General features: G+C 33.6%; 4 protein-coding genes across 9 annotated transcripts; 2 read left to right on the plus strand and 2 right to left on the minus strand.

The window, feature by feature from the left end:
- Positions 1-5,669: 5,669 nt before the first annotated feature.
- LOC110650180 (F-box protein CPR1-like) lies at positions 5,670-6,391 on the plus strand. Its single transcript, XM_021805023.2, has one exon. The coding sequence runs from the start codon at positions 5,670-5,672 to the stop codon at positions 6,234-6,236; it is 567 nt and encodes a 188-aa protein (XP_021660715.2). The 3' UTR covers positions 6,237-6,391.
- On the minus strand, positions 6,392-16,140 carry LOC110650174 (B3 domain-containing transcription factor VRN1). 5 transcript variants are annotated; one of them, XM_058133583.1, is made up of 8 exons: positions 15,939-16,140; positions 9,077-9,758; positions 8,375-8,837; positions 8,087-8,274; positions 7,687-7,957; positions 7,483-7,613; positions 7,291-7,405; positions 6,392-6,589 (listed from the first exon to the last, which is right to left on the minus strand). In XM_058133583.1, the coding sequence occupies exons 2-8, from the start codon at positions 9,167-9,169 to the stop codon at positions 6,558-6,560; spliced, it is 1,293 nt and encodes a 430-aa protein (XP_057989566.1). In that variant the 5' UTR covers positions 9,170-9,758; positions 15,939-16,140; the 3' UTR covers positions 6,392-6,557. The 5 variants fall into 5 exon arrangements, with proteins under 5 accessions (XP_057989566.1, XP_057989565.1, XP_021660708.1 ...); XM_058133582.1 differs by having other exon boundaries at positions 7,193-7,405; XM_021805016.2 differs by lacking the exon at positions 6,392-6,589 and having other exon boundaries at positions 6,896-7,405; positions 9,600-9,758.
- A 1,255-nt stretch (positions 16,141-17,395) lies between these two features.
- LOC110650182 (F-box/kelch-repeat protein At3g06240-like) lies at positions 17,396-18,802 on the plus strand. Its single transcript, XM_021805024.2, has one exon. The coding sequence runs from the start codon at positions 17,481-17,483 to the stop codon at positions 18,711-18,713; it is 1,233 nt and encodes a 410-aa protein (XP_021660716.2). The 5' UTR covers positions 17,396-17,480; the 3' UTR covers positions 18,714-18,802.
- A 187-nt stretch (positions 18,803-18,989) lies between these two features.
- On the minus strand, positions 18,990-22,226 carry LOC110650179 (B3 domain-containing transcription factor VRN1). Of its 2 annotated transcripts, XM_058135287.1 has the most exons (7): positions 22,097-22,226; positions 21,770-21,851; positions 20,409-20,901; positions 20,121-20,308; positions 19,746-20,013; positions 19,542-19,672; positions 18,990-19,466 (listed from the first exon to the last, which is right to left on the minus strand). In XM_058135287.1, exons 1-7 carry the CDS (start codon positions 22,108-22,110, stop codon positions 19,221-19,223), a joined length of 1,422 nt encoding a protein of 473 aa, XP_057991270.1. In that variant the 5' UTR covers positions 22,111-22,226; the 3' UTR covers positions 18,990-19,220. The 2 variants fall into 2 exon arrangements, with proteins under 2 accessions (XP_057991270.1, XP_057991269.1); XM_058135286.1 differs by lacking the exons at positions 21,770-21,851; positions 22,097-22,226 and adding an exon at positions 21,134-21,413.
- Positions 22,227-25,212: the final 2,986 nt, after the last annotated feature.

Consider the following 25,212-nt stretch of genomic DNA (forward strand, 5'->3'; position numbering starts at 1 on the left):
TCAATAACCTAGATTTGGTTTTAAGCCATGCTATGGACTTTACAATCTAATTGTAAATCAAACCTATTTAATTAATCAATTAAACTCTTTAATTAATTAATTAAATCACATTTAACTTGATGATTACTTATATATGTGTGTGACTCACTAGGCTCATCACTAATTGGCAATGAGACATGATATCAACTCTTAATATTATCAGAACTCTTTCTTACCATAAATGATTTATCTAAATCATTTTAGGCACCTCATAGACTATGGTTAACACATAGCATAGCATGCCATAGCCACCCAACTAGTAATAAGGTTTACCTTAAATGAACCTATAATCATATGTTACCATGCACTAGAATCTCTCTGTTACAAAATCCCAATTCGAGCTGGAGTTATGGTTTATGTCAAACTCTATTTGCTATGAATATTATGTTCTCTTTTAATACTAGTTCTTGATTAAAAAGATTTTCTCATCAGAAATTCTTTTCTGATTAAATTTATCTGTCCTGGCTAGGAACTTGAAACATCAAGAACAATTAAATGAACATAGGATTTTATCCCTATTTACTTAGGGTAACAGATTCCATCTTGATCAACACCTACCTCCATATATAACTAGTAGGAGCCAACATATGCCCATATACCCATACACAGTACAAGTATGAAAGCAGTATCAAACTCAAACCACCTATATACAAGATAACTGTGTTATCTCAAGTCTAAAGATTATATGCACTGATATGATTTATGACAATGCATTGACAAGAGTAAACTCCATGTGCTTGTTATAAATGTCACTGGTTTGGTCTATTTATCATGCATAAGTGCCTATCATGTTTGTTATATGGCATGAGACTCACCATTCCATCTTATTTACATCTCATACAAATAACTTAGGAATAAATAAGAATACAATCTTTCTGGATATGTCATATCCTTATTGTGAAGTATCCTCGATTATGAACCAATTTATGGTACTTTGTGCTAGAAATACTGTCACCCATATTTTTAACAACTTAAGAATAGAATTTTTAACAAAATATCAATGGACCTTTTCTATTACACATAAATATATTATGTAAATGGAAAGTGAAAATGCCTTTTATTAATAAAACATGTACAAGATACATACTAAATGATATGTTCTAGGGCATACTACTAACAGTGGGAAGGTTGTTGAATGTGCTGGATGAGTTTCACTGCCTTATTTGGATTCTTAGGGCAATTCTTCACATAGTGGCCTCAATTGCCATAGATATAATGCCAATCAGACTTTCGAGTGCCCTGTCTTTTCTTTCAAAAATATCAGACCGATTTCTTTCCTTTTTGGTGTTTGGAAGAGTATTTTGGGCTTGGGTGGCTTAGATACTTCTAACGATGACTCTTCTTCTTTGTTTTGCACACACAGTTTTCTCTTTGGATTTGATAGCCAAAAGGGACTTTTGATAAATATACTTCAAAGTTTTATTGTTATCGATAATGTCCCTGAACAACTTCTGCTGCTCACACATCTTTTTCAAGCAAGCCAATGTCATTTGGTGAATTTCACCGATTGAGATAATATTCATATCCTTTCTAGTTACTGTAAGAGACTGGTGCAATTCTGGCTATAATTCTTTTGAAAGAGAGGCAATGTATGTGTGCTGGAGGTTAATGTCATTAAATCCATTAAGAAGATAATATCGTTGAACCATTCTTTGGTAATGTCTTTTAATATCAGCTCTTTTAAGAGAACAACAAAGCATATCAAAAAACTCCTGTCGCAATTGTTTGTTGTATAAGGAGGCATCTCCCAGAACAGAGAAAATAGCATTAATTGCTTGCATAATGGTTAAGTGACAAAATTGGGCCTATTGATAATCTCTAAGAGACGCAAACCAGTCTTGAAGAGATCCAATTGCTCTAGAAATGAATTCTTTCAAAACAACATGTGAATCAGCTCCTTCTTGGAGCATATGCATGTCTAACCATGCCTTAAACTTAGTAAGGCAATCTCTCCATTTAGATGGAGGGATATCATCTAAAGTGAACCACATACTAGAGCTAGGTTTGATCTGTTGCTGACTATTTGGGAGATCAAAAATTTAATTTCACTGGTTCATCATTCAGAACTTCTACTTGGGGGTCTCTGAGCAGGAGTAGGACCTATAGTTGTACCACTAGTGGAATCCGTAGTGGAGGCCAGTCCTGTTTGAGAAGAAGATGGCTACTGCCTGGGCTGATAAGCCATGAGTAAGGCTGTGATATCCATATTTCCAGTGTCACTATCATTACTGGAGGAACCATCATCGTCATCATCAAAGGAACTATCATTAGACTCATGTGGTACAGAAATCATATGCTAAGGAGGAGGTTCAGGATACACTTTCTCTTTTCCTTTATCAAGTCTTCTTCTAGTGTTTTGAAGAGAGTCATTAGAGGAAGATAAGCTGCTGGATTCAAATCTGGCTGGTGCAGGAGGAGGCATTGGTTTGTGAAACAGAGGTGATGGGGTGTATGGTATGGGTGTCGGTTCAAAAGCAAAATTAAATGGGGATTAAGCTGGGGCAGGAGTTGCTATGAATGGGTTTTGTATCTTTTGTGTAGAGAATGGGCTATAAGGGGCAGGTGTCTCAACTGGTCTATGAAGATCAGCTTCAACCTGGGCTAGCTGTTTCTTCAGCCTCTTTATCTCTGCTTCTTTCTAGTTAAATTCCATACCAAACTTCCTCAATTGAATGAAGGATTGAAGATCCTTATCCAATTGGGTGATTTTAGCTTGTAAATCTCTGTACATATTCTAGGCAAATAAGGTGAATGAATCCACCTTTTGATTAAGAGTGTGAGTTCTAGTGAGGACTTGATCAATTTTGGAATCAATACACTGTAGTGTCTTGTTCTGTACTGCTGCGTTCTTTGTTTGTTAGTTTAAGACTTCTTCTGCTTGGGTTATTAGGACTGGTTGGCCATCAGCATCAATTTTGGTTATTTTCACAAAAGGTCTCGTAGAGATCTTAGTCTACTGATCTGTTTGTTGTGTTAATGGAGGAAAATCTGCCTTGTATGAAGCAAGAGATAACATCATACATGACTGCACGACTGGCAATGCAGGAGGTGGAGTAGGTTTCAAAATAGGAGGAGGAGGACAAGAAAGTCCTTCCTTTCTGATTATCTCTAGTGCAAGCTTATAGATAGGAAGGGGTTTCTTTTGCTTAGTTTCTTCATGAATTCCTATCCAAGGGTAACCATTTGGATGGTCTTGTCTGAAAGGTTGCATAAGCTTGTAAGAAACTCTGCTGTGTTTCTTCAATTTTCTCCAATTCTTTGCTGAAAGGGGATGGTCGTACTCATTTTCCCAAAAATTATCACAGCAATCACAATCAAGATCACACATTCCTGATCTTAGGAGATCCTAGGGACAGTGACCATTTATCCTCATGGGGTAGATATAATGATTATCAAGAGTGACTGCTCTGATGGGATAATGCTTCTCTTCTTTTGCTAATGGCTGGATCATCATGATTTGAAATATAGGTAATGAACCTGTAGAGTGTCTTGGAGGCTGGAACGTGGTTTGCACCGTTCCATTTGTATTTCTTCTGAAAGAGGATTCAGTGATCTGGATAGGCTGCGAAGTGGCATGCAGTTTTTCATAATTTGTTAACCAGACCTTTGAAATGAGTTACTCAAGTTCATTTCTTGGGAGCTATCTGGGAATCTGGATGATCGTAGGAGTCGTCTCAGTATCAGCTAATACGAGCAAAGTATCATTGGACACAGAGGCTTGTGAAAGATCTACAGTATGATCTTACAGTCGGTAGATGATCCGATAGTGAAGAGTAGCCATCATGGATGAAGTCACCTGCTCAGCTCCAGTGAGTTGTACTTGTACTTTCAAGGCAGTACAAAGGTGTGGGTACCTGAGGGAGAGATTGTAGTTAGGGAAAAATATAAGTACTAGACTTCCAGCACGTAGTGTAGTCAAACACGTCCCTATGACAGCGTGTTCACACTGTAAAAAGCGGGTGTCTAATAATGAGACACGGGCAGTAACTGAAAGTCCTCTTCTACCGTGGAGGCTAAGGATGAGTTTGATTGCTCCAAAATGTAGGTGAGAGTATCCTTCATGTATCCATTTAGGTATTAATGGAGGAGGAATCTCCAAGGTGATATACTGTTCAGCAGTGGAGCTTTGGAGAGAACATTGATCCATTCTGGAGGCTTGGACATATTCTTTTGAAAGAGATCTCCGGGAGGAGATAAGTGATCTAATACTCTTGGTAAGAGAACCAGATCGTCTGTAGATGTTATAAGGACTAAGAAGTGGAAGAAGAGATTCTCCAACCTGAGCATTTTCAGGTAGAGTTGCAATCTCAACAAAGTTATCTATACAGGATGATAGGGTCCTTCTAAGAGGAGAAGAAAAAGAAAGTGAAGAGGTGAGATTTATTATTTTAGCAGCTGGAGGTTGTTCAACTATAGTTTGTATGAATGGTGTAGGAATTTTGCAAGACATTTTATAGAAAAGTTTTCTCCTTACTCACCTTTAAATAATGTATTATTCCTCCCTAAAAAGTTATCCAAACACAATGTTAATGAAGAGTTTGGTAGTTAACAAAGTTAACACCATGTTTGGATAGGTGGAAAAGAGAGAGGAAGAAAAATAAGTAAGAGAAAATAACTTTGAAAAGATATTTTTCTTTATTTGGATAAAAGAAAGAAAAATAAAGGAGGAAAGGAAAATAAGTCTAAAGGAAAATAAGTCTTATTTTCCTCTAGTTATTTTCTTTCTAACACCATGTTTGGATAGGTGGAAAAGGAGGAGAAAAGAAAATAACTAGAGGAAAATAACTTCGAAAAACACTTTCCCTTGTTTGGATAAAAGAGCGAAAATAAAGTAGAGGAGGAAAATAAAACTTATTTTTCTCTAGTTATTTTCTCTCTAAATTGGAGAGAAAATGAGAAATCCAAGAAAAAAAGCTAGATTTGTATTATCTACCATTTTTTTTGTGTTAACTTTTACTTTCTCTTTTTTATTTTTTACACATCAAAACACAAGGAGCGAAGATAAATGAGTGAAAATAAAAAAAAAAAAATTCTTCTTTTATTTTCCTCCCTCTTCCAAAATTTCTCCAAATATAGTGTAAATTGGAGAGAAAAATAAAAAATCAAAGAAAAAAAAAATTAGACTTTAATGCCAACTTTTACTTTTTCTCCTTTATTTTTTACTCATCCAAACACAAGAAGAAAAAATAGAAAATGAAAAATAAAAAATATTTTCTTTTTTTTATTTTTCTTTTTCTCTTGAAATTTATCCAAACACAGTGTAAGTTTCAGCTTGTAATTTATTTAAGAATGTTAATTAATCATGAAATTCATTATTGATAACTATTTTATCTTATATTTTAGAATTCAAATGATTTAATCCTCAATTTTAATTTCGTCAAAATTTATAGTTCATCCATATTGATTTAAAGTGAAAAGATAAATATATATTTTATTTAATTAAAATTAATAATTAATGTAATTAACCCAAATCCCATCTCTCCTTCAAAACTCTTGATTTGTCTTTCTCATTTTCATTTTTCCCCTTGTGAATCTCACTTTCTAATATGATTATTGTCTTATAGTTTTATAATCTATCTTTGTTTTCTATTTTAATATGATTATTTTTTAAAATTTACTCAGTATTCTCTATGTCCGTTTTACTGTTAATTCTTTTAATTCTGTGCCGTCTACCAATTAAGACTCTCCTACGCTTCAGATGCTTGTCAAAAACATGTTGTTCCTGTATTGACAGCCCAGATTTCCTTCATCTTAATCGATCCATCAAAATAAGCACCAATCGTAGACTCATTATTGATGAAATTAAGCCAAAGGGTTTGATCTTCGCTGTGGACTTAGACTCATCAGATGGATGCCCTCTGGAGCTCCATCCCCCCCATAAACCATTCGTGGATACCGTTGAGAGTGTTTATGATTGTTTTACTGGCAAGCGGATTCTTAGGTCTAACAAGTTTTCCCCAGATGCATTTGGCTCCTGCAATGGCTTGCTTGCTATGTACAATGGTGGAGGCATGAGCTTGTGGAATCCATCAACGAAGAAGCACCAAATTTTACCTAAATTTTGGAGTCATGATGAGTACAATCGTCGTGACAAAATCTTGGTTGGATTTGGCTATGATTCGATTAACAATGACTACAAGGTGATCATGATGTTTCAACGTAAAGGTATGTCTCTACACTACATCAAAAACCACTAGATCAGAGTTATGGTTTACAGTTTGAAAGGTAATTCTTCAACAAGGATTAAAGACCTAAATAATTATTATATTCCTTGCAATGGCGACTCCGGTGTTGCTGTTAGTGGGTCACTGCATTGGGTGGTTAGTAACATGGTCGATGACATGTTACTCGCATTTGAGTCTTATTGAATCATCAGTATGGTAAATACTCTATCTTATATGATTCAGAGCAGAAAAGTGCTAAGAGAGTTATAATTTTTGGATCCCCAGAGCGTGAGAGTGAGATTGCTGAAACAATCTCAGTAAATATTTGTGTGAGAAGCCTTGTTCCAGTCCATTTTAATTCTGGGATTGCTGGGTCTCCTTCAGAGCTTCAAAGCAAGAAGAGCAAGAGAATATCAACAAGAGAAAATAAAGAATTATAGAAAAATGTACACTTGATGCCTTATTAATTATTATTATTATGAAGTGAAAGTTCAATTCTTCAGCAATTTTTATGGATTATGGATTATGGATTTGTGATTTTTGTCTTGGCAGGACCATTTTATGTTCTATATATCTATGTAATATTCTTAAACAGCTTAAGCATTTGCAGACATACATCTCCTTTATGGTTTGTTTTGCAATAAAAATAGCAATTATGCTTTTCCTTCCACTTTCACCTATAAGAAAATGAATTCAATCAACCTTTTAGTCATTAATCATATGTATATGATCAGCGTCAAATCCAAGCTTTCCAGGAATTTCAATGGCACACTGTCATGAACACTGGAGTAAAACATGCTTAATTAACTACAGGAGTTCAGAAAGCACAACCACCTACTGAGTTTCTAGCTTACTGCCACTAAACCTTCCAATAGAAGACTAAAATAAGTCTAATTTCACAATACAAAAAAACTCTCCTGAACCTTTCCAGCATATATAGCAATGGGAACAAGAAGTTACTTGACATTTCTGAAAATGGTGACTTTTACCTGCAAAGTCTTACTGTTAATCAGCTCAAAGATGCAAACATCTCCCACTTTCACTGAATTTTCCCTTACAAAAGCACTCCATCCAGAAGTAAAAGTACCTTTGCCAAGCTGTGGATATAAATTCAGCTTTACAGGCCACCATCTATTTTCAACCTGCAACTTTAGTATCTCTGCGCTCTGCTTGATGTTGCTGATAAACTTCTGTGGTACATGCTGCACAGAAGTAGAATTTTGAATACTGTAATGGCAAGGGCAAAATAAAAGTTGATTGATCTCATCTATGACCCTACCATGTTGTAATTCTTCATATGGCTGGGTGAAATAACCACTTTGAAAAATGGATGCACTGAGGTGAAACTTTTGGCAGCTTCAATAGCTCCAGGAGAATTACTTTCTTCATCTTTCAATTTCAGCTCATTACCTGCAAGATAGTAGAAAGCAGAGTAAGTTTCTGCTGTCACAGATTGAATGTGGCACTGAATGCAGAATTGCACCTTCGTTGTGTCGAAAAATGTTAACTTTAAATGTAGCTTTAAATCCCTTAATCATAATCAGTTCAAAGGCACAAACATCCCCAACTTCCAAGTGATTGTCTTTTGCAAAGACCTTCCAACCCTGAGTAATTTTTGCCACTGCGTGTCCATAGTTTGCTTTATTATATATATAAAATTTAACAGGCCAAGTTCTCCCATCCAAACCATTCAGCATGGCATCACCACTATGCTTCGCAGGGAAATATTTCTGGGCAAAGCTTGCTGGTATACTCTACAAAAGCATTTAAGCATAAAGAGGGAAAAAAGAAAGAAAAAGAAGAAAAATTAAAAGAAAAAAGAAAATTGACATTTTTTAATGAGTATGTGTAAATTTCCAAGTTTCAATTGAATTAAAGCTTACCATTTTTAATCCTGGATGAACATATGATGGCTGCATTACAATCAGGAAAAATGGATCTTTAGATTTGAAGTTAGTGCTAGCTCTGCGAAGAGCTTCAGTTTTTTCCTTAGCTCTCAATCGTTCTTTCCTTACAACAATCCTATCTGGTGTTTGTTTCTGACCAGAAATGTCTCCGTAGACTCTCTTTCCTGCAAAATAACCTTGTCAACATTAATAACAAGCAAAAACAAAGTCTTTTGTGTAAGAGGAATTTCATTACTTCGTCTTGTCTTCCAGGACAATGCAAACCTGTGTTTCCTGGAGAATTCTCAACCTTCATCATCTTTTGAGGCAAGGGGGATGACAATGGTAATTTCTCTCTTCTTTTTCGGCATGGCAAGTCGTCCAAGATTTCAATAGATGCATCATTTTCAGTTTCGTGAATAATCATTGGCTCTTGGATTTCTTCCTGGAGATTATTAGGCTCCCTATCATCTCCATTAGTAACACTGATGGGATAATATATCTCGGATGCAGTCTTGTCAAATATGATTACGTTGAAGTGGCAATTTCTCTTATTATATTCAAAAACTAAGAAGGATCCATATGCTAGGGAGTAATACTCCATAAATTCTTGCCAACCATTTTGCAACCAAATCTCACCATCACATTTGTTGAGTTCCACTTTCCATATTCTACCACTAGGCACTTGAAGGAATGCAGGACTTGACAGATCTTTTCCATACTTTCTTACAAACCTCCTTGGAATACCCTGGTAAAAACATTTAAAACAAGTGAACAGGAAAAAATAATGCCAACCCTATCCTAGATATTATAGAAATCAAAATGGAAAAACATAATAAACAAAACCAAGCAAGAAGTTTATATCTCAGGAGAATTAATTGAATCTGCTACTTAATTTGTGGAAAGGAATAACTCAAAGACAGAACCATTGCTGGTATTACAGCATGCATGTAACAGTTACATAAGAAAGATTAAGAGAGACCCTACAAGCTTCTTATCATGAATGGTTTCATCAAGAATTATTTTGAAAAAATGTGGCCTGTCCGCCTCGAACATGTCTCTCTTGGAAGAAGAAGCCATTTTTGGAAGTTGGTTTCTTCTTCTTCTTCTTCTTCTTCTTCTTCTTCTTCTTTTTGGTGTTTTCCTCCTTTAAATCAGGCTTAACTCAGTAACGATTATAGTGGTTGAGATTCTTTATTTATTATTTGATTAGCTCAATATATAGCTACAGCTTTTGTTCTGCAATTAATTAGCTAGAGATCAAAAATCTACCAACTAAAAAACAACTAATGGAGCATTTATTCAGCACTGCACCTACTCAATTATGTTCAAATTACAATTATCACATTAAAACTGGGTCAAAAATAGAATTATCACATTACTGAATCATCCCAGAAGAGAAATAGAAGTCAAAGTTCTAAATGTAAAACAATCTGTCATTCACTAAGAACTTCTTCATCAAGCACGCAAATCAACCCACCCAGCTTTCCCTCCTGTGTAGAGCTCTTACATGTCTTGGAAATGGAGATCTTTGCCAGAACACTTTCACTATTAATCAACTCGATGTTGTAAACTTATCCCAGAAGTTGAGATTTTTCACCTGCCACCGTCTGTTTTCAACCTCTTACTTTCCCTGCGCCTTGCTTCGAACACGGACCATAGGCACACACTGCCCAAAGAGTAAAATTTTTATACCAACAAAATCCCACTCTATCTTGATTTTCAAGAAATAATATGAAATAGATTATTATTTTTATTATTATTTTCATGTTTTACATGATTTTAAAAACAATCTTTTTGAAAAATGAGGAAAATGAAAGAGGGTGGATGGTACATGAGAGGGGGAGTGAGGGGAGAGAAAAGAGAGAAAAAGAAAAATTAGTATATTAAGGAATAAAATATTATTTTACATTCTAATTAATTTTGACTAATTTAAGAAAAACTGAGATATTCGATCATTATTGATTATTATATTACTCCAATTGAAATTCAGAAATATTTATGATAAAATTCAAATTAATTAAGGATGTACATAAAAAAAATCCTAATGAACAAAAATTACCCCAAGAAATAAGTATTCAAATAGTTGTTTGGATATAATTTAGTCTGATTTGATCAAATGATTAAAGGCATATAATTCACTTGGCAAACCTAAATTCAAGTCATCACTTATTCAATGTCGTACTAAAAAAATAGTTCTTCAGACGTATTTTTAAATTGAAATAATGAAAATTTTATATTGCATTACATTTAAAGAAGAGTAAAATAAGTTAAATTTCACAATACAAAAATAAGTCAAATTTCACGATACAAAAACACTCTCCTGAACCTTTCTAACTAGTGTTATTAAACCAGATACCGAGATTAACCTAGTGAAGGAATCGAGTGAATAGATCAATGGTTCAATCAGTAGGTCAATAATTCAATAAGTGAGTTATTAAAAATCAATCAAATATATATAAATTAATTAAATATAAGATCTATTAATATAAACAAATAAATATAATTAATTAAATTTTAATTATTTAAAATAAAATTTTAGCATTTATTAAGTTACATTTAATAAATTTTAATAGTATTTTTAAATTTTATATAAAAGTATTCGAGCATAAAAATTTCTATAAATGCATACTTCTCTTTTTAATATTTATGAAATAACTACTAAGTTAACTCAATTGATTTTGATTTTAAAAACTTTTATGAGTTTTTAAATTTAATTCTCTGTACCAACACTTCAAAAAAAGATTTTATTGAATAATTGAATCAATTGGGTCAATTGTATTACACCGGTTCACTAGTTCAACTACCGAGTCGATCGGGTCATATTGAGTTACTTTCTTATCTAGTTTAATTATAAATTCAGACTAATTTTGTCACACCTGTCCCTAACTTATAGAGACGGATGTAACCGAGACAAATATTCATATATCCTCTCTTTGAGGATCAAAATAAAATATTTACAGATCAGAGCTTCTAGTTGTCTTTACATATTTACAATAAACTAAAACAAAATAAATATCCTAAAAAAAAACATATTGGCCTGACCTCCACTAGACTCTATAGTTGGCGAAATGGAAGAGAGGACAACATTGAAAGAGAGGCTGCTATTAGTGGAGTCAACAAAAGAAATCTGAAATATTAAAAATTAAGAGGAATTGTTCGCTTTGGCCATAAGCCTTACGATTTTGTCCCATAGGTGGAATAAAAAACTTCTCAGGAGGTCACCCATCCTAAGATTTCTCTTAAGCTAGCATGCTTAACCCTGGAGTTCTTCTAACTCTCCAGGCCATTCCACTAAAAGGTGCATCTAGTGATTAGTTCTCCCATTTTATATTTCATTACTTTTTGAGCCCAAGACCATCTCCGTGCTTTGCCGATGTGGGATTTGCCTAAGGGACCTTTCTCCCCCCTTTTTGGGACTTAGTGTCCTCACTGAGGGTTGTCCCACCATCGCCCAAGAGGACACACGAGCGGCTTTAATACCAATTGTAACGATCAGGCTCCAACCACTAGAGGAATTGTCCACTTTGGCCATAAGCCTCACGGTTTTATCCCATAGGTGGAATGGAGAACTTCCCAGGAGGTCACCCATCCTAGGATTTCTCTCAAGTGAGCACGCTTAACCCCGGAGTTCTTCTAACTCTTCAGGCCATTCCACCAAAAGGAGCCTCTAGTAATTAGTTTCCTCATTTTTATATATCATTACTTTTTGAGTCCAAGACCATCTTCGTGCTTTGCCGATGTGGGATTTGCCTAAGGGACCTTTTGGTGGAATGGCCTGGAGAGTTGGAAGAACTCCAGGGTTAAGCGTGCTCGCTTGAGAGAAATCCTAGGATGAGTGACCTCCTGGGAAGTTCTCCATTCCACCTATGGGACAAAATCTTGAGGCTTATGGCCAAAGCGGACAATTCCTCTAGTGGTTGGAGCCCGATCATTACAAACAATATTACTGAAATAAATATATTAAAATTATAAAATCTGCAATATCCTTATACACTCACAGTATGCTTTCTATAGATAATGTTGGTATCTCAGGCGCAATAATAAACTCTAGCAGCCTGAGAGCAATGCTGGCATCTTAAGCTCTATAATGAAATAAAAATAACCCAAGAGCAATGAAAATACTGGTCATACACATGTGCAAAGCTACATCCAAAGGGCGACCATCTGATATATGCTCTAAAAGCTATGTGTATATTAAGCGTTGTCCCAAAGACAATATAAATATAAGCTGAGCTAAAAATAATTCACTTGTCATCTAGGTGTTATCTATTCGGTGCATATATTGAGTGTATTCGGTCATTTATTCAGCTGTAATTGTAAATCTCATTTTATTCAATAATAAAAAATAAAATTTGTAACACCCCAAAATTTTTAATTTTATGAGCATTTTTAGTATTTTAATTTTATTAAATTTTTGGAATTTTTTTTGAGATTTTTCGGATTTTAAAAATCGGGTTCGATTTTCCGAAAATATAAACTTTGATGATTTTTACAAATTAATTTAAAGACCACGTGACAAAATTAAAAATATATTTGGAGTCTACGTATTTTTCTGAGTTTTATGGAATTTTTTTCGGAATTTTGGGACCTCGTTTTCGGTCCCGAGGCAGAGTAAAAATTCAAAATTTTGTATTTCGAATCGAACCGGCCAAATCGAACCGGACCGGATCGGACCGGTCGAATCGGACCGGTCTTCTTCTCTTTTTCTCCTCCCTCCCGCGCGCGATGGCCCTCTCCCTTTTCTCTCTCGTTTCTCTCTCCTCCCCACCCCGGCCACACCACCTTGACCCCAGTGACGGCGCGCCATTGACCAATGCGTACGCCAAGCAACGGAAAAAGCGCGGCGCCCGCTTGTAGCGCCCGCTTCCCCGGCCAAATCCGGCCGATCTGGCCACCGATTGGACCGGGTCTTGTGTCTAAAATCATCTACTCGGCGAGAGCTTTCCATAGACACCAAGAACCCCGAAATCCATCTAGCGGTTTGTCCGATTTTTGCTCAGGAAGATTTTAGCCCATTTCGGCTTTTGGGCTAGATTTCTCGAAAACCGTGAATCCCACGAGAAAACCGAGGCTACCAGCACGCTCCACTCGTCGAGAGCTTCGCAACGACATAAATTTCAAATTTTTCCGACACCGTTTTTCGGTGGGTCCCACTAACCGCAGGTGTTTTTCCGAGCATTCAATGAGCTTATAAAATTCTGAAAAATTTATGTAAAAACCCCCCTGTAATTGGCTTCGAGTAGGTATCCTCAATTCGTGGAAATTCGACGATTGGCCAAGATGCGCAAATTTCGGGCGAATGGACCGTTCTGGAAAAGTCTCCGAACTGGACCGAGGTTTTGGCTAGCCCCCCATTGTCAGACGTCCCGAGCGCGTCTCCGAAGTCGGAATCGGCAAAGGTAAACCCGAACCTTGTTTTTACGTAATTTTCTAGTGCTTAAATAGGATTAAAAATCCGTAAGATATTCGTGGTAGCTTAGAAAATTACGATTCTTTTTGCAATAGCTTAGTAATATTGCTAAGGACCGCGGGGCAAAGTTTTATAATTTTTAGAGCTTGTTTGGGCAATTTTTGCAAAAATGATCAATAATAAGGACTAAATTGAAATTTTGCGTATTGTGATGGATGACTGATTTGATGGGCCCAGGAGGGGCTGTGTGATATGATTGAACTGTTGATATATGGATTGTGAATATAGAAGTGCGTTTTTAGCCCTTTTGCAGGTTGGGTAGGTCCTAGGTATAGGGGAGACTCTGCCGGATTTTCGGCACGACTTAGGACGTAATTGGTCTTTTCTTTGTTTGTATTGAGTCAGATTGTATTAAATAAATGTAATATGATTGTCAGGTGAGCCGGGACAGCCTTCTTCCTCCGCCCAGCCGCCACAGTGATTGTCGTCAAGTCTGTGAGTAAAATATTAATTTTAATTGTAATTTCACTATTATTATATGTTCAGCATGCCCATGCATCACTTATATGCATATATTTATGTAGTTAAACTCTAGGCACGATTTATGTCGCATTCATAACTGTTAACGTGCCATGAGTGTTGTTGTGGTAATTTGGAGCAGTGTGCGTGCGTTGGCGTGCGTGTGATGTGGTGTGGACTATGGATAGGACGGGTAGTCACGGCTTGAGTTCTTCGCTGGGAACCCGATCCTTCGAGGGGTAGTCACGGCTTGAGTTCTTCGCTGGGACCCTCGATTTGGTTTATTAAGCGAAAGTCCGGCTTGAGTTCTTCGCTGGCACCAGGTTGGATTTAAGAGAGCTGTATAGGGGATCAGCTCCCATATGTTATGATTGATGCTACAGGGTGCGTGAGTGCTCCAAATTACCTTTTTGATGCTATGATGTGAATTTATTGCTGATGTTGCATTTCATTCCACAGGTTGCATGAGTTTTAGATAGTTATAGAGATTATGGTTAAAATTGATATTTTACTCTCTGAGTCGAACGCTCACTCCTGTTCAAAAATTTTTACAGGCCACAGGAGGATATTTTTTGAGGTTAACCTGCTTTCTCCCTCGCAGGTCAATTATTACTGTTTGTATAAACTTGTTAAATCTTAGAATTTCCGCATGTGTTAGAAATATTTATTTGATTTGGGTCTGTAAACTAAATTATTATTTTGGGACCTGTAAACTAAATATGCTTTGCATGCTTGATGGATTGGATGAGGGAGCTGAGCTCCCATTTATTATTATGTTGATGAGTATGTGGAGGGTGAGCTGAGCTCCCCAATTGACTATATATTGTGTTTACAGGTCGGGTGAGTCGAAAACTCCCCGTTGGTAAGTCCATTTTATGGCCGGACTCTGTCCGTTTGTTTTCTTGAAATTGGGCCCAAATGGGCCTTAGAATTGGGTAAATGAATAGTTAGGCTTACTACGGGCCTCGGGGGCTTTAGGCTGGCCCAGGTCCTAGTGCCGGTCCGGCCCATAGGTTGGGTCGTGACAAAATTACTATTCTCTATTCTCATTTTCATACTTAGAAATAATAATATAAATAATTTACATTTAATAAATTATCAATGTTATATATTTATCCACTCACCTATATAAAAAGCAGATTGAGACCTAAACCGCTGGAGTACCCCTAGTATCTACTATAGGGGCTGGATCCTCTCCTAAGGTTAAGGAAAATAAAAGTGCATCAAGAAAGGAATTTAAATGCTAGGTTGAAATTGTAAAATACAAAATTCATGATTTATGTTCAAAAATTCTAAAAGAAATCCGACAATATTCTAACATAAATTGAACGTTCCCCAAAATTTCAATAGCTCAACAAGCTCCCAAAAATTTACAACACACCATAATTAAATTTAAAATGTCCATCTATAGCCTACACAAAATAATATAACAATTTCACATTTTCCCCCTTTATTTCTCCTTCTCCATTCAACATATATATTTTTTCCTTTAGCATCTCATTCTAAAATTCATTCCCCTTATTACATCAAAATTCTTTCTAGCTTAAATACAACTAATATACTCCAATAGTCCCAAAAATCAACCACACCATAATTAATTTCTTCCTTCTCAACCTAGCATTTAAGATGTAAAAATTTGAATCCAATTCTCCCTTTTACACATACCAACTTCCAATTTCACATTTTAAAGAGAGAATGCTAGTAGGCAGGAATTTTTTTTATTTTTATTTTTATTTATTTGTTATTTTTTTTATTTTTACCCTAGGAATCTATTATTCTAAAATAAAACTTTATTCACTTAATTAATATAAAAGTCATCTTTCTCCTATTTTTATGCCATAAGAATTATCATGAAATAATGAAATAACTATTGAACTTAATTAAAAAAAGAAAAAAAGAAAAGAAGGAAGAGCTTACCAATTGAAAGCAATCACTAGCTCTTGCAAGTGAGAAATGAGTTTTAGATTAGTGTTTTTATTGAAATTGGAGTTTAGCTAATACTTGGGTGAGTTTATGGGTTGATTTTAAGAGAAAAAGTTATGGATGGAGGGAGGAAGAAGAAGAAATTTGGGTGTGAAATTTTTTTTTCCTGCTCTTGAAGGAAACGGGAAACAATTTCCTCCAAATGATTCTGCTCCCTCTTTATATTATTATTATTATTATTATTATTATTATTATTATTATTATCTAGAGATTTCTTGATTATGGGCTCTTGTTAAGTTAATTTATGAGCTCTTATAAATAGGATTAATGGGCTGATTATTAAAAATTTAAGGGCCAATTAATTGATTTAATTGACCGATTTGGTCCGAGTTCTGACATATACAGCAATTGGAGCAAATTACTTGACATTTTCTCAAAATCGTGACCTGCAAAGTCTTACTGTTGATTAGCTCAAAGATGCAAACATCTCCCACTTTCACTGAATTTTCCCAGGCACTCCATCCACAAGTAAAATTACCTTTGCCAATCTGTGGATATAAATTACATAAAGAGGGAAAAAAAGAAAAAAAACATGAAAAATGACATTTTTCAAAGACTATATTAAGAGTTTCAAATTTCAATCACTACAAAAAAATTCAAATTTATTAATATGTAATTTTAATATATATATATATATATATATATATATATATATATATATATATATATATATATTGTAATTTTATTCTTATTAGGATTCTTAATTTTTTTAAGATTTTATTATTTAAAATTTATTAAAATATATTGATAAATTTAATTTTTATTATGTAATTCTACTTATCTCAATATATAAATAATAATATCTCTGCAATATTTATCCACTCATTATACACTACACATAAATATATCATCAATTTATATTCTTATGTAGGCTAAGAAATAATAACTTCCTAAAAAGTACAGAAAATTATCTTATTTAATTTATATTATCAACTTTCCGGTAAATAAAGTATTCTACTTTTTTTTTTCTCTTTTTATGTAAGGAAGTAACTTGTCTCGATGGGACTTGATAAATCATACTATACTTCTCTAATTAAGTATAATTAATTTATCAATATATCATTTATTTTGTTATATTTTAAATTATTTTATGGATATTTTTTTAAAAATTAATGTATATTAAATACATTTATATTATAATTTTTTTTATTTAAATTTAGTTAATTATAAATTTAAAATATAAAATATATAATAAAATTCATTAATTAAATATATGAATCCTAAGAAATCAATTTAAATTAAAAAAAAAATAAAAAAGGAGGAAAAAAGGTAAGGCAAGAATTTTAAATATATAAAGACTCTAAAAGTAATCCTAATTTGTTCACAATTTCACTCAATATAAAGTGTCTTGAGTTGGGAAACCTTCCATTAGCCGCCAAATCCTTCTACAATCTGTTATTTTTTTTGTTCCAGCGTTATTTCTCTGATCTTCCATTAGCCGCCTTAATCCTTCTACATTCCAGCATTATTTCTCTGATGAAATTCCATTACGATCTTTTCATCGAAATTCTATGCCGTCTGCCGATTCAGACTCTCCTACGCTTCAGATGCTTGTCAAAAACATGTTGTTCCTCTATTGACAGCCCAGATTTCATCAATCTCCATCTTAATCGATCCATCAAAACAAGCACCAATCGTAGCCTCATTGTTGATGAACTTAAGACAGAGGGTTCGATCTTCGTTGTGGACTTAGACTTATCAGATAGATGCCCTGTGGAGCTCCATCGCCCCCATAAGTCTTTCACGGATAGTGTTGAGGTTGTTTATAATAATTATACTGGCGTGCGGATTGTTAAGCCTTCCAAGTTTTCCACATATGTATTTGGCTCCTGCAATGGTTTGCTTGCTATGTACAATAGGAGAGGCATGTGCTTGTGGAATCCATCAACGAAGAAGCACCAAAATTTACCTCAATTTTGGAGTCATGATGAGTACAATCGTAATGACAAAATCTTGGTTGGATTTGGCTATGATTCGATTAACAATGACTACAAGGTGATAAAGATGATTCAATATAACAGTATGTATCTATCCTCCAACAAAAACGACAAGATCAGAGTTACGGTTTACAGTTTGAAAGGTAATTCCTCAACAAGGATTGATGACCTAAATGATTATTATATTCGTTATCTCAGAGGCGACTCCGGTGTTGCTGTCAGTGGGTCACTGCATTGGGTGGTTTGGAGCCAAGAGAAAAGGCCCGATGACCTGATACTTGCATTTGATCTTGGGAATGAGAAGTTCCGGGAGCTGCCAAAACCTCAAATAATGAAAGGATATTTCTTACGTGTGGCGGAACTTGGAGGAAGCCTCGCTATAAGCTGTTTGCACCTTGGCACGTTTGTTGAGATATGGGTTATGAAAGAACACGGAATAACGGAATCTTGGACTAAATTATTTCGGATCAACTACGATAAGCAGCATGGAATTTCTGATCTTTATAGATGCGATATGAAACCTTTATGTTTTTCGGAAACTGGTGATGAAGTCTTGTTGGATGATAATTATGGTGTATACTCTGTCTTATACGATTTAGAGCAGAAAAGTGCTAAGAGAGTTACAATTTTTGGGTCTCCAGAGCGTGAGAGTAAGATTCCTGTAAAAATCTCAGCAAGTATTTGTGTGAGAAGCCTTGTTCCAGTCAATTTTAATTCTGAGATTGCAGGGTCTGCTTCAGAGCTTCAAGGCAAGAAGCGCAAGGGAACATGAGAGAAAAGAAAGAAATATAGATAAAGGTACACTTGATGCCTTATTAATTATAATTATTATTATGAAATAAAACTTCAATTCTTCAGCAATATTTATGGATTATGGATTTATGATTATAGTCTTAGCAGGACCATGTTATGTTCTATATATCTATATAATATTCTTATAACAATTTAAGCATTTGCAGACTTTTATCTCCTTTATGGTTTGTTTTGCAATAAAACTTCAATCATCCTTGCAGTCATTAATCGTATATGATCAGCGTCAAATCCAAACTTTAGAGGAATTTCAAAGGCACACTGCCATTAAAACTTGAGAAAAACATGCTGAATTGACTACAGAAGAGTTTAGAAAGAGGGTCATTGCCCTTAATTATCACAACTGCCTTCTAAGTTTCTAGCTTACTGCCACTAAATCTTCCAATAGAAGACTAAAATAAGTCTAATTTCACAATACAAAAACACTATCCTGAACTTTTCCAACATATATAGCAATGGGAACAAGAAGTTACTTGACATTTCTGAAAATGGTGACTTTTACCAGCAAAGACTTTCTGTTAATCAGCTCAAAGATGCAAACATCTCCCACTCTCACTGAATTTTCCCTTACAAAAGCACTCCATCCAGAAGTAAAATTACCTTTGCCAATTTGTGGATAAAAATTCAGCTTCACAAGCCAACATCTATTTTCAACCTGCAACTTTACTTTCTCTGAGCTTTGCTTGATGTTGCTGATAAACTTCTGTGGTACATGCTGAACAGAAGTAGAATTTTCAATACTGCAATGATAAGGGCAAAACAAAAATTGATTCTCATCTATAGACCCTACCATGTTGTGATTCTCCATATGGCCAGGTGAAATAACCGATTTGAAAAATGGATGCACTGAGGTGAAACTTTTGGCAGCTTCAATAGCTCCAGGAGAATGCCTTTCTTCATCTTTGAGTTCATGCTTGTTACCTGCAAGATAGTGGAAAGCAGAGTAAGTTTCTGCTGTCACAGATTGAATGAGGCGCTGAATGAAGAATTGCACCTTTGTTGCGTCGAAAAATGGTAACTTTAAATGTAGCTTTGGATCCCGTAATCATAATCAGTTCAAAGGCACAAACATCACCAACTTCCAAGTGATTGTCTATTGCAAAGGCCCTCCAACCCTGAGTAATTTTTGGCAATGTTTTTCCATTTTTTGCTTTATTACATATATAAAATTTAACAGGCCAAGTTCTCCCATCCAAATTCAGCGTGGCATCACCACTATGCTTCATGGGGAAATACTTCACGGAAAAGCTTGCTGGTATAGTCTACAAAATCATTTAAAAATAAAGAGGAAAAAGTTAAAAAGGATGAAAAAAGACATTTTTCGAAAAGTATATTTAGAGTTTCAAATTTCAACTGAATTAAAGCTCACCATTTTTTCCCCTGGATGAACATATGATGGCTGCATTGCAATCAGGAAAAAGGGATTCTCGGATTTGAAGTTAGTGCTAGCTCTACGAAGAGCTTCAGTTTTTTCCTTAGCTCCCAATCGTCTTTTCCTCCCAATAATCCTACCTGGTGTTTGTTTATGAGCAGAAATGCCTCCAAAGACTCTATTTCCTGCAAAATCAACTTCTCAACATTAATTACAAGCAAAAAAAATAAAGCTTTAGCTACTTAAAATCTCCCCCAAAAACAAGTCTTCCGTGTAACAGGATACCTTCATCTTGCCTTTCAGGACAATGCAAACCTCTGTTTCCTGTAGGATTCTCAACCTTCGTCATCTTTTGAGGAAGGGGGAATGACAATGGTGGTTTCTCTTTTCTTTTTCGGCATGGCAAGTCATCCAAGATTTCAACAGATGCATCATTTTCAGTTTCTTGAATAATCCTTGGCTCTTGGATTTCTTCCTGGAGATTATTAGGCTCCTCATCATCTCCATTAGTGAAACTGATGGGATAATATATCTCGGATGCAGTCTTGTCAAATATGATTACATTGAAATGGCAATTTCTCTTACTATATTCAAAAACTAAGAAGGATCCATATGCTAGGGAGTAATACTCCAGAAATTCTTGCCAACCATTATGTAACCAAACCTCACCATCACATTTGGTGAGCTCCACTTTCCATATTCTACCGCTAGGCACTTGAAGGAGCGCAGGACTTTTCAGATCTTTTCCATACTTTCTTACAAACCTCCTTGGAATACCCTGGCAAAAACATTTAAAACAAGTGAACAGGAAAAAATGATGCCAACCCTATCCAAGATATTATAGAAATCAAAATGGAAAAACATAATAAACAAAACCAAGCAAGAAGTTTCTATCTCAGAGGAAATTGAATCTGCTACTGAATTTAAGGGAGGAAAAACACAACGACAGAACCATGCTTGGCATTACAGCATGAAACAGTAACCTAAGAAAGATCAAGAGAGACCCTTACAAGCTTCTTATCATGAATGGTTTCTTTAAGAATTATTTTGAAAAAATGTGGCCTGTCTGCCTCAAACATGTCTCTCTTGGAAGAAGAAGAAGCCATTTTTAGAAGTTGGTTTCTCCTTCTTCTCTTAGTGGTTGGCTCTTCTGATGGAAAATTTGAAGTTGTCCAACCTCCTTTAAAACAGGCTTAACCCAGTAACGATTATAGCGGGTGAGATTTCTTATTTATTATTGACTAGCTCAATAACCACAGCTTTGGTTCTGCAATTAATTAGCTAGAGATAAAAAATCTGCCAACTGAAAAAAAAATAATGGAGCATTTATTCAGCACTATACCTACTCAATTCTTCTCCTCTCCCATCTCATTCATTGGCAGGAAGAGAAATAATCCGTCATCAACTTAGATATCTGCACATTAAAATTGAGGTTAAAGAGAAAATAATTAGATAGGTTTACCACCTGTCTGCTACAATCAAAATGCTTTTCATTTCTTTATTTTAAACTCAAATTACAATTATCAGATTAAAAATGGGTCATAATTTTTTTCATTGACAAAATTGCCCTTTTGAAATTGGAGAGGGAAAGCGGCGAGTTGTTGTTACTCAACCGCGACTGTCATCTCCGTTGCAGGACTTCGTACCTCTGGTGAGGCGATCGCCGGAGGAGGTTGAGAATTGACAGAACGAGGATGTAACGTGCTGGTTTCTTCCAATTCACCTTTGCTAGTTGCGAATAAGAGAAAGAGAGATATGGAGGAAAAGAAAATCAGAGACAGAGAAAGAGAAAAATCTGTGGAAAAGAAGGTTTACAGCATCAAATATCATAGAGAATAGCTAACAGTTAATAAAACCGCTAATAGCTACTACAGCTGCTAATTACTACTAGAACAATATATGAACAAATCCGAAGAGGATGATTATTGGAGTGGGTAAAGAGAGCAATGGTCTTAATGACTTGGTGATGAAACCTTCTGCAACTCATTTAAAAACTTTTTGATCTTTGGCATTGGAGTGTAGGCCATGCTTCACCATCCATTTGTCCTTTGTTGTAAGCTGTTTGCAAATGGATTCTCTTTTTATCCAAAAATTCAAGTGTTGCCACTGTAATCTGCAAATGTTTCTTTTAAAATTATGTAGGGTTGTGTTTGTCTTGATATAATTGTCTATCACACATGTATACTTGACGTTGTGAAAGAAGCGAACCAAAAAGTTATATTCAAAGCTACCTCATGAAGTGAGTGTAGTTAATGGTGTCTGCTCTGCTGTTTTGATAACGACAATGTTGCCACATGCTAATGCTGGTCCGACCTTCCAAGCAAACATGAGAATATAATCTGACCTGCAACACCTGTTGGTTCGCTGCCCATCAGCTGGAACTACAAGACCATGTATCTTATCTACCCAACCTAAGAAATATTCAGAAGAAAACAATCTTAAGTATTCCATACAGTAGGACCATTTTTGTGAAGCATAATTGATAATTTGATATGTTATTGATATGTTCTTCTCATTTTCCTCACCAGCATAGTGTCGAGAAAGACATGCAAACATTGGTACTACGACTTTAACAGCTTGCTCACATGGTTTCCCATTATCCCAAATCTCAAGTGTTGCAATCTCATTTTGTGCTTTTCAAATAAACTAGTTTTTTCTGAAACATCCGTTGCATGTTATTATACTCGTTATACTGACCCGGTAATTTAAGTACATTTTCCACTTATGCTGGTCCTTGTCTTTAATTATTTTTCTAGGGTTTTTTTTATTGCCCTAAATTTCATAATCTTATTAGTGCTAACTCGACATTGATCATTTTAGTGGATCTTCGCTTTGCATGTTCATTTTGTGACCTGGGTCATGCCCATTTTAGTGGCATTAGCCTTCTACACTTGAATTTCCTCGTTTGGATTTGAGTGACATTGGTTTGGTTTTTAAATATGTGCTGTGATTGAACTCATAGCAAGTAGCAGTTTGAATTACCACATAATTGTGATTTTGTAGGATATGAACCTGTAAAAACTAAGTCAATGATATGCAGAGGTTCTTCCGCCTGCTGCATAATTGATGAAGTTGGTTCGTGTTAATTGAATGTATGCTGCATAACTTCTCCCATATATTTATTTCTCATTTGACCTGTTTGTGCTGATATTTAATTATATATGTGATATTGTCACTGGCAAACAGATATAAGGATGAAGGCAGTTTTAGTGTAACTACAAATAGGGACCTGGAATTTATTCCACGACATGCTTTGTGTAAGTGGTTATTCCAAGGCAGGTCTTTCATTGACATAGGAATAGGATATAGGATTTATCTTGTATAATTCACTTGGTTAAGAGTGGTATTATGATCTTATTTTCTTTTTCAGATGGATTTAAATTGAGTTAAATTAATTCATTGATTATGGATTGTTTTAGATTAAAATTAAATGTTATGTTTTCAAAAAAATTAATTTTATTTATTTAATTTTATGTTGAAAATTTGAATTCATCGTGTCAATTATTTATTTAATTTTTTTAGTAACATATATTTTTTTAAGAATTTCTCGAATTATGTCAACCAATAATTAAAGAGTAACATTTGTATTGTCTAATTAATATTGATAAAATGCACGTTTTGGATAAAATCATAGAATTGGGTTAATTTGTAATAGTTAATTAACATTTTATAGGTTAATTTGTAACAGTTAATTAACATTTTATAGTTTTTACTTTTTATTGATATTGATGAAATGTATATTTTGGATAAAATTATAGAACTCTGATATAGAGATGCAGAAAACTGCACTTCAAAGACCATATATTTATTTAATATTTAATTTTTTATTATAAATTATAATTTTTTAATGATTATATTAGTTTATTTAAATTTTTATCTTTTTTTTAATTTTTTTTATGATTTTTAATTTAATGGTATGTAATGATAAAGCTTTTTATTAATATGTTTTTTATAGTGACATTTTATTATATTCAAATACATGTCCATTACCATTTATCTTATTATATTCACTTATTTATCTTATTTAATCCAATCTAATTCATGAACAGGCCTGACAGACACTAATAAGATATTAAGTGTAAATTATATAATATATAAACAAGTGAAAAGGGGGAGAATATTAATTTTTTCTAAATTGTTATTTATTATTTATAATATTTATAATTATATTTTTTATTATTTAATTTAATTTTATAATTTTTTATAAATATAAAATTCTTACTATTTAAAATTTAATTATCTATATAATTTTAGAGTTTATAAAAATTTAAAATTTTTAATTTTACTTATATTTAATTGAATTTTTATTATAATATAATTTAAAATAAAATTTTATAAAAATATCTTTATAATTATATTATTTATAAAAATAAAAAATATTTTGTTTATATAAATCATTTTTTAATGAATATTAATATATTTTTATCTTTATCTTATAATTATTCATGTAAAATTATTTTAATATAATTATATTTAAATTTATATAAATGCATAAAAAAATAAATTAATTTTTACAACTAAACATACAAATACTTTTATTAGTATTTTTGAAATTTTTTATTAATTTAATTTTTTATAAGTTAATTTTAAAAATATTTCATATAAAATAAATTTATATTTTTTTAATTATGGATATTTTTAAAATTCTCAATTATTGCGTTGCATTACTATATATAAGTTAATTCAATTATATATATATATATATATATATATATATATATATATATATATATATATATATATAACAATAAAAAAATATTATAAAACAATTCATATTCATTAATTTATAAGAAAATATTTAATTAGTATGTAATATATAATAAAAATTATGTGAAAATAAAATTTTTAAATAATATATAATTACATATAAAGTATAAAAAATAAATTATATATATGAGAAAAAAATTAATTTATTTTTTTTTCCTAAGTATAGAAAAAAATTAAGAAAGTGATCTAGTAGGCTTAGTAGTTGAATCGGTGTAGTTCAACTAATTCAATTATTTAATATAATATCTCTCTTTTTTATTTAAATTTTTTATAAAAAATTAAACCCAAAATATGATAAAAAATTCTTAAAATCAAAATCAAT

The sequence above is a fragment of the Hevea brasiliensis genome, chromosome 14 (genome assembly GCF_030052815.1).
Source record: "Hevea brasiliensis isolate MT/VB/25A 57/8 chromosome 14, ASM3005281v1, whole genome shotgun sequence".
Taxonomy (NCBI): Eukaryota; Viridiplantae; Streptophyta; class Magnoliopsida; order Malpighiales; family Euphorbiaceae; genus Hevea; species Hevea brasiliensis.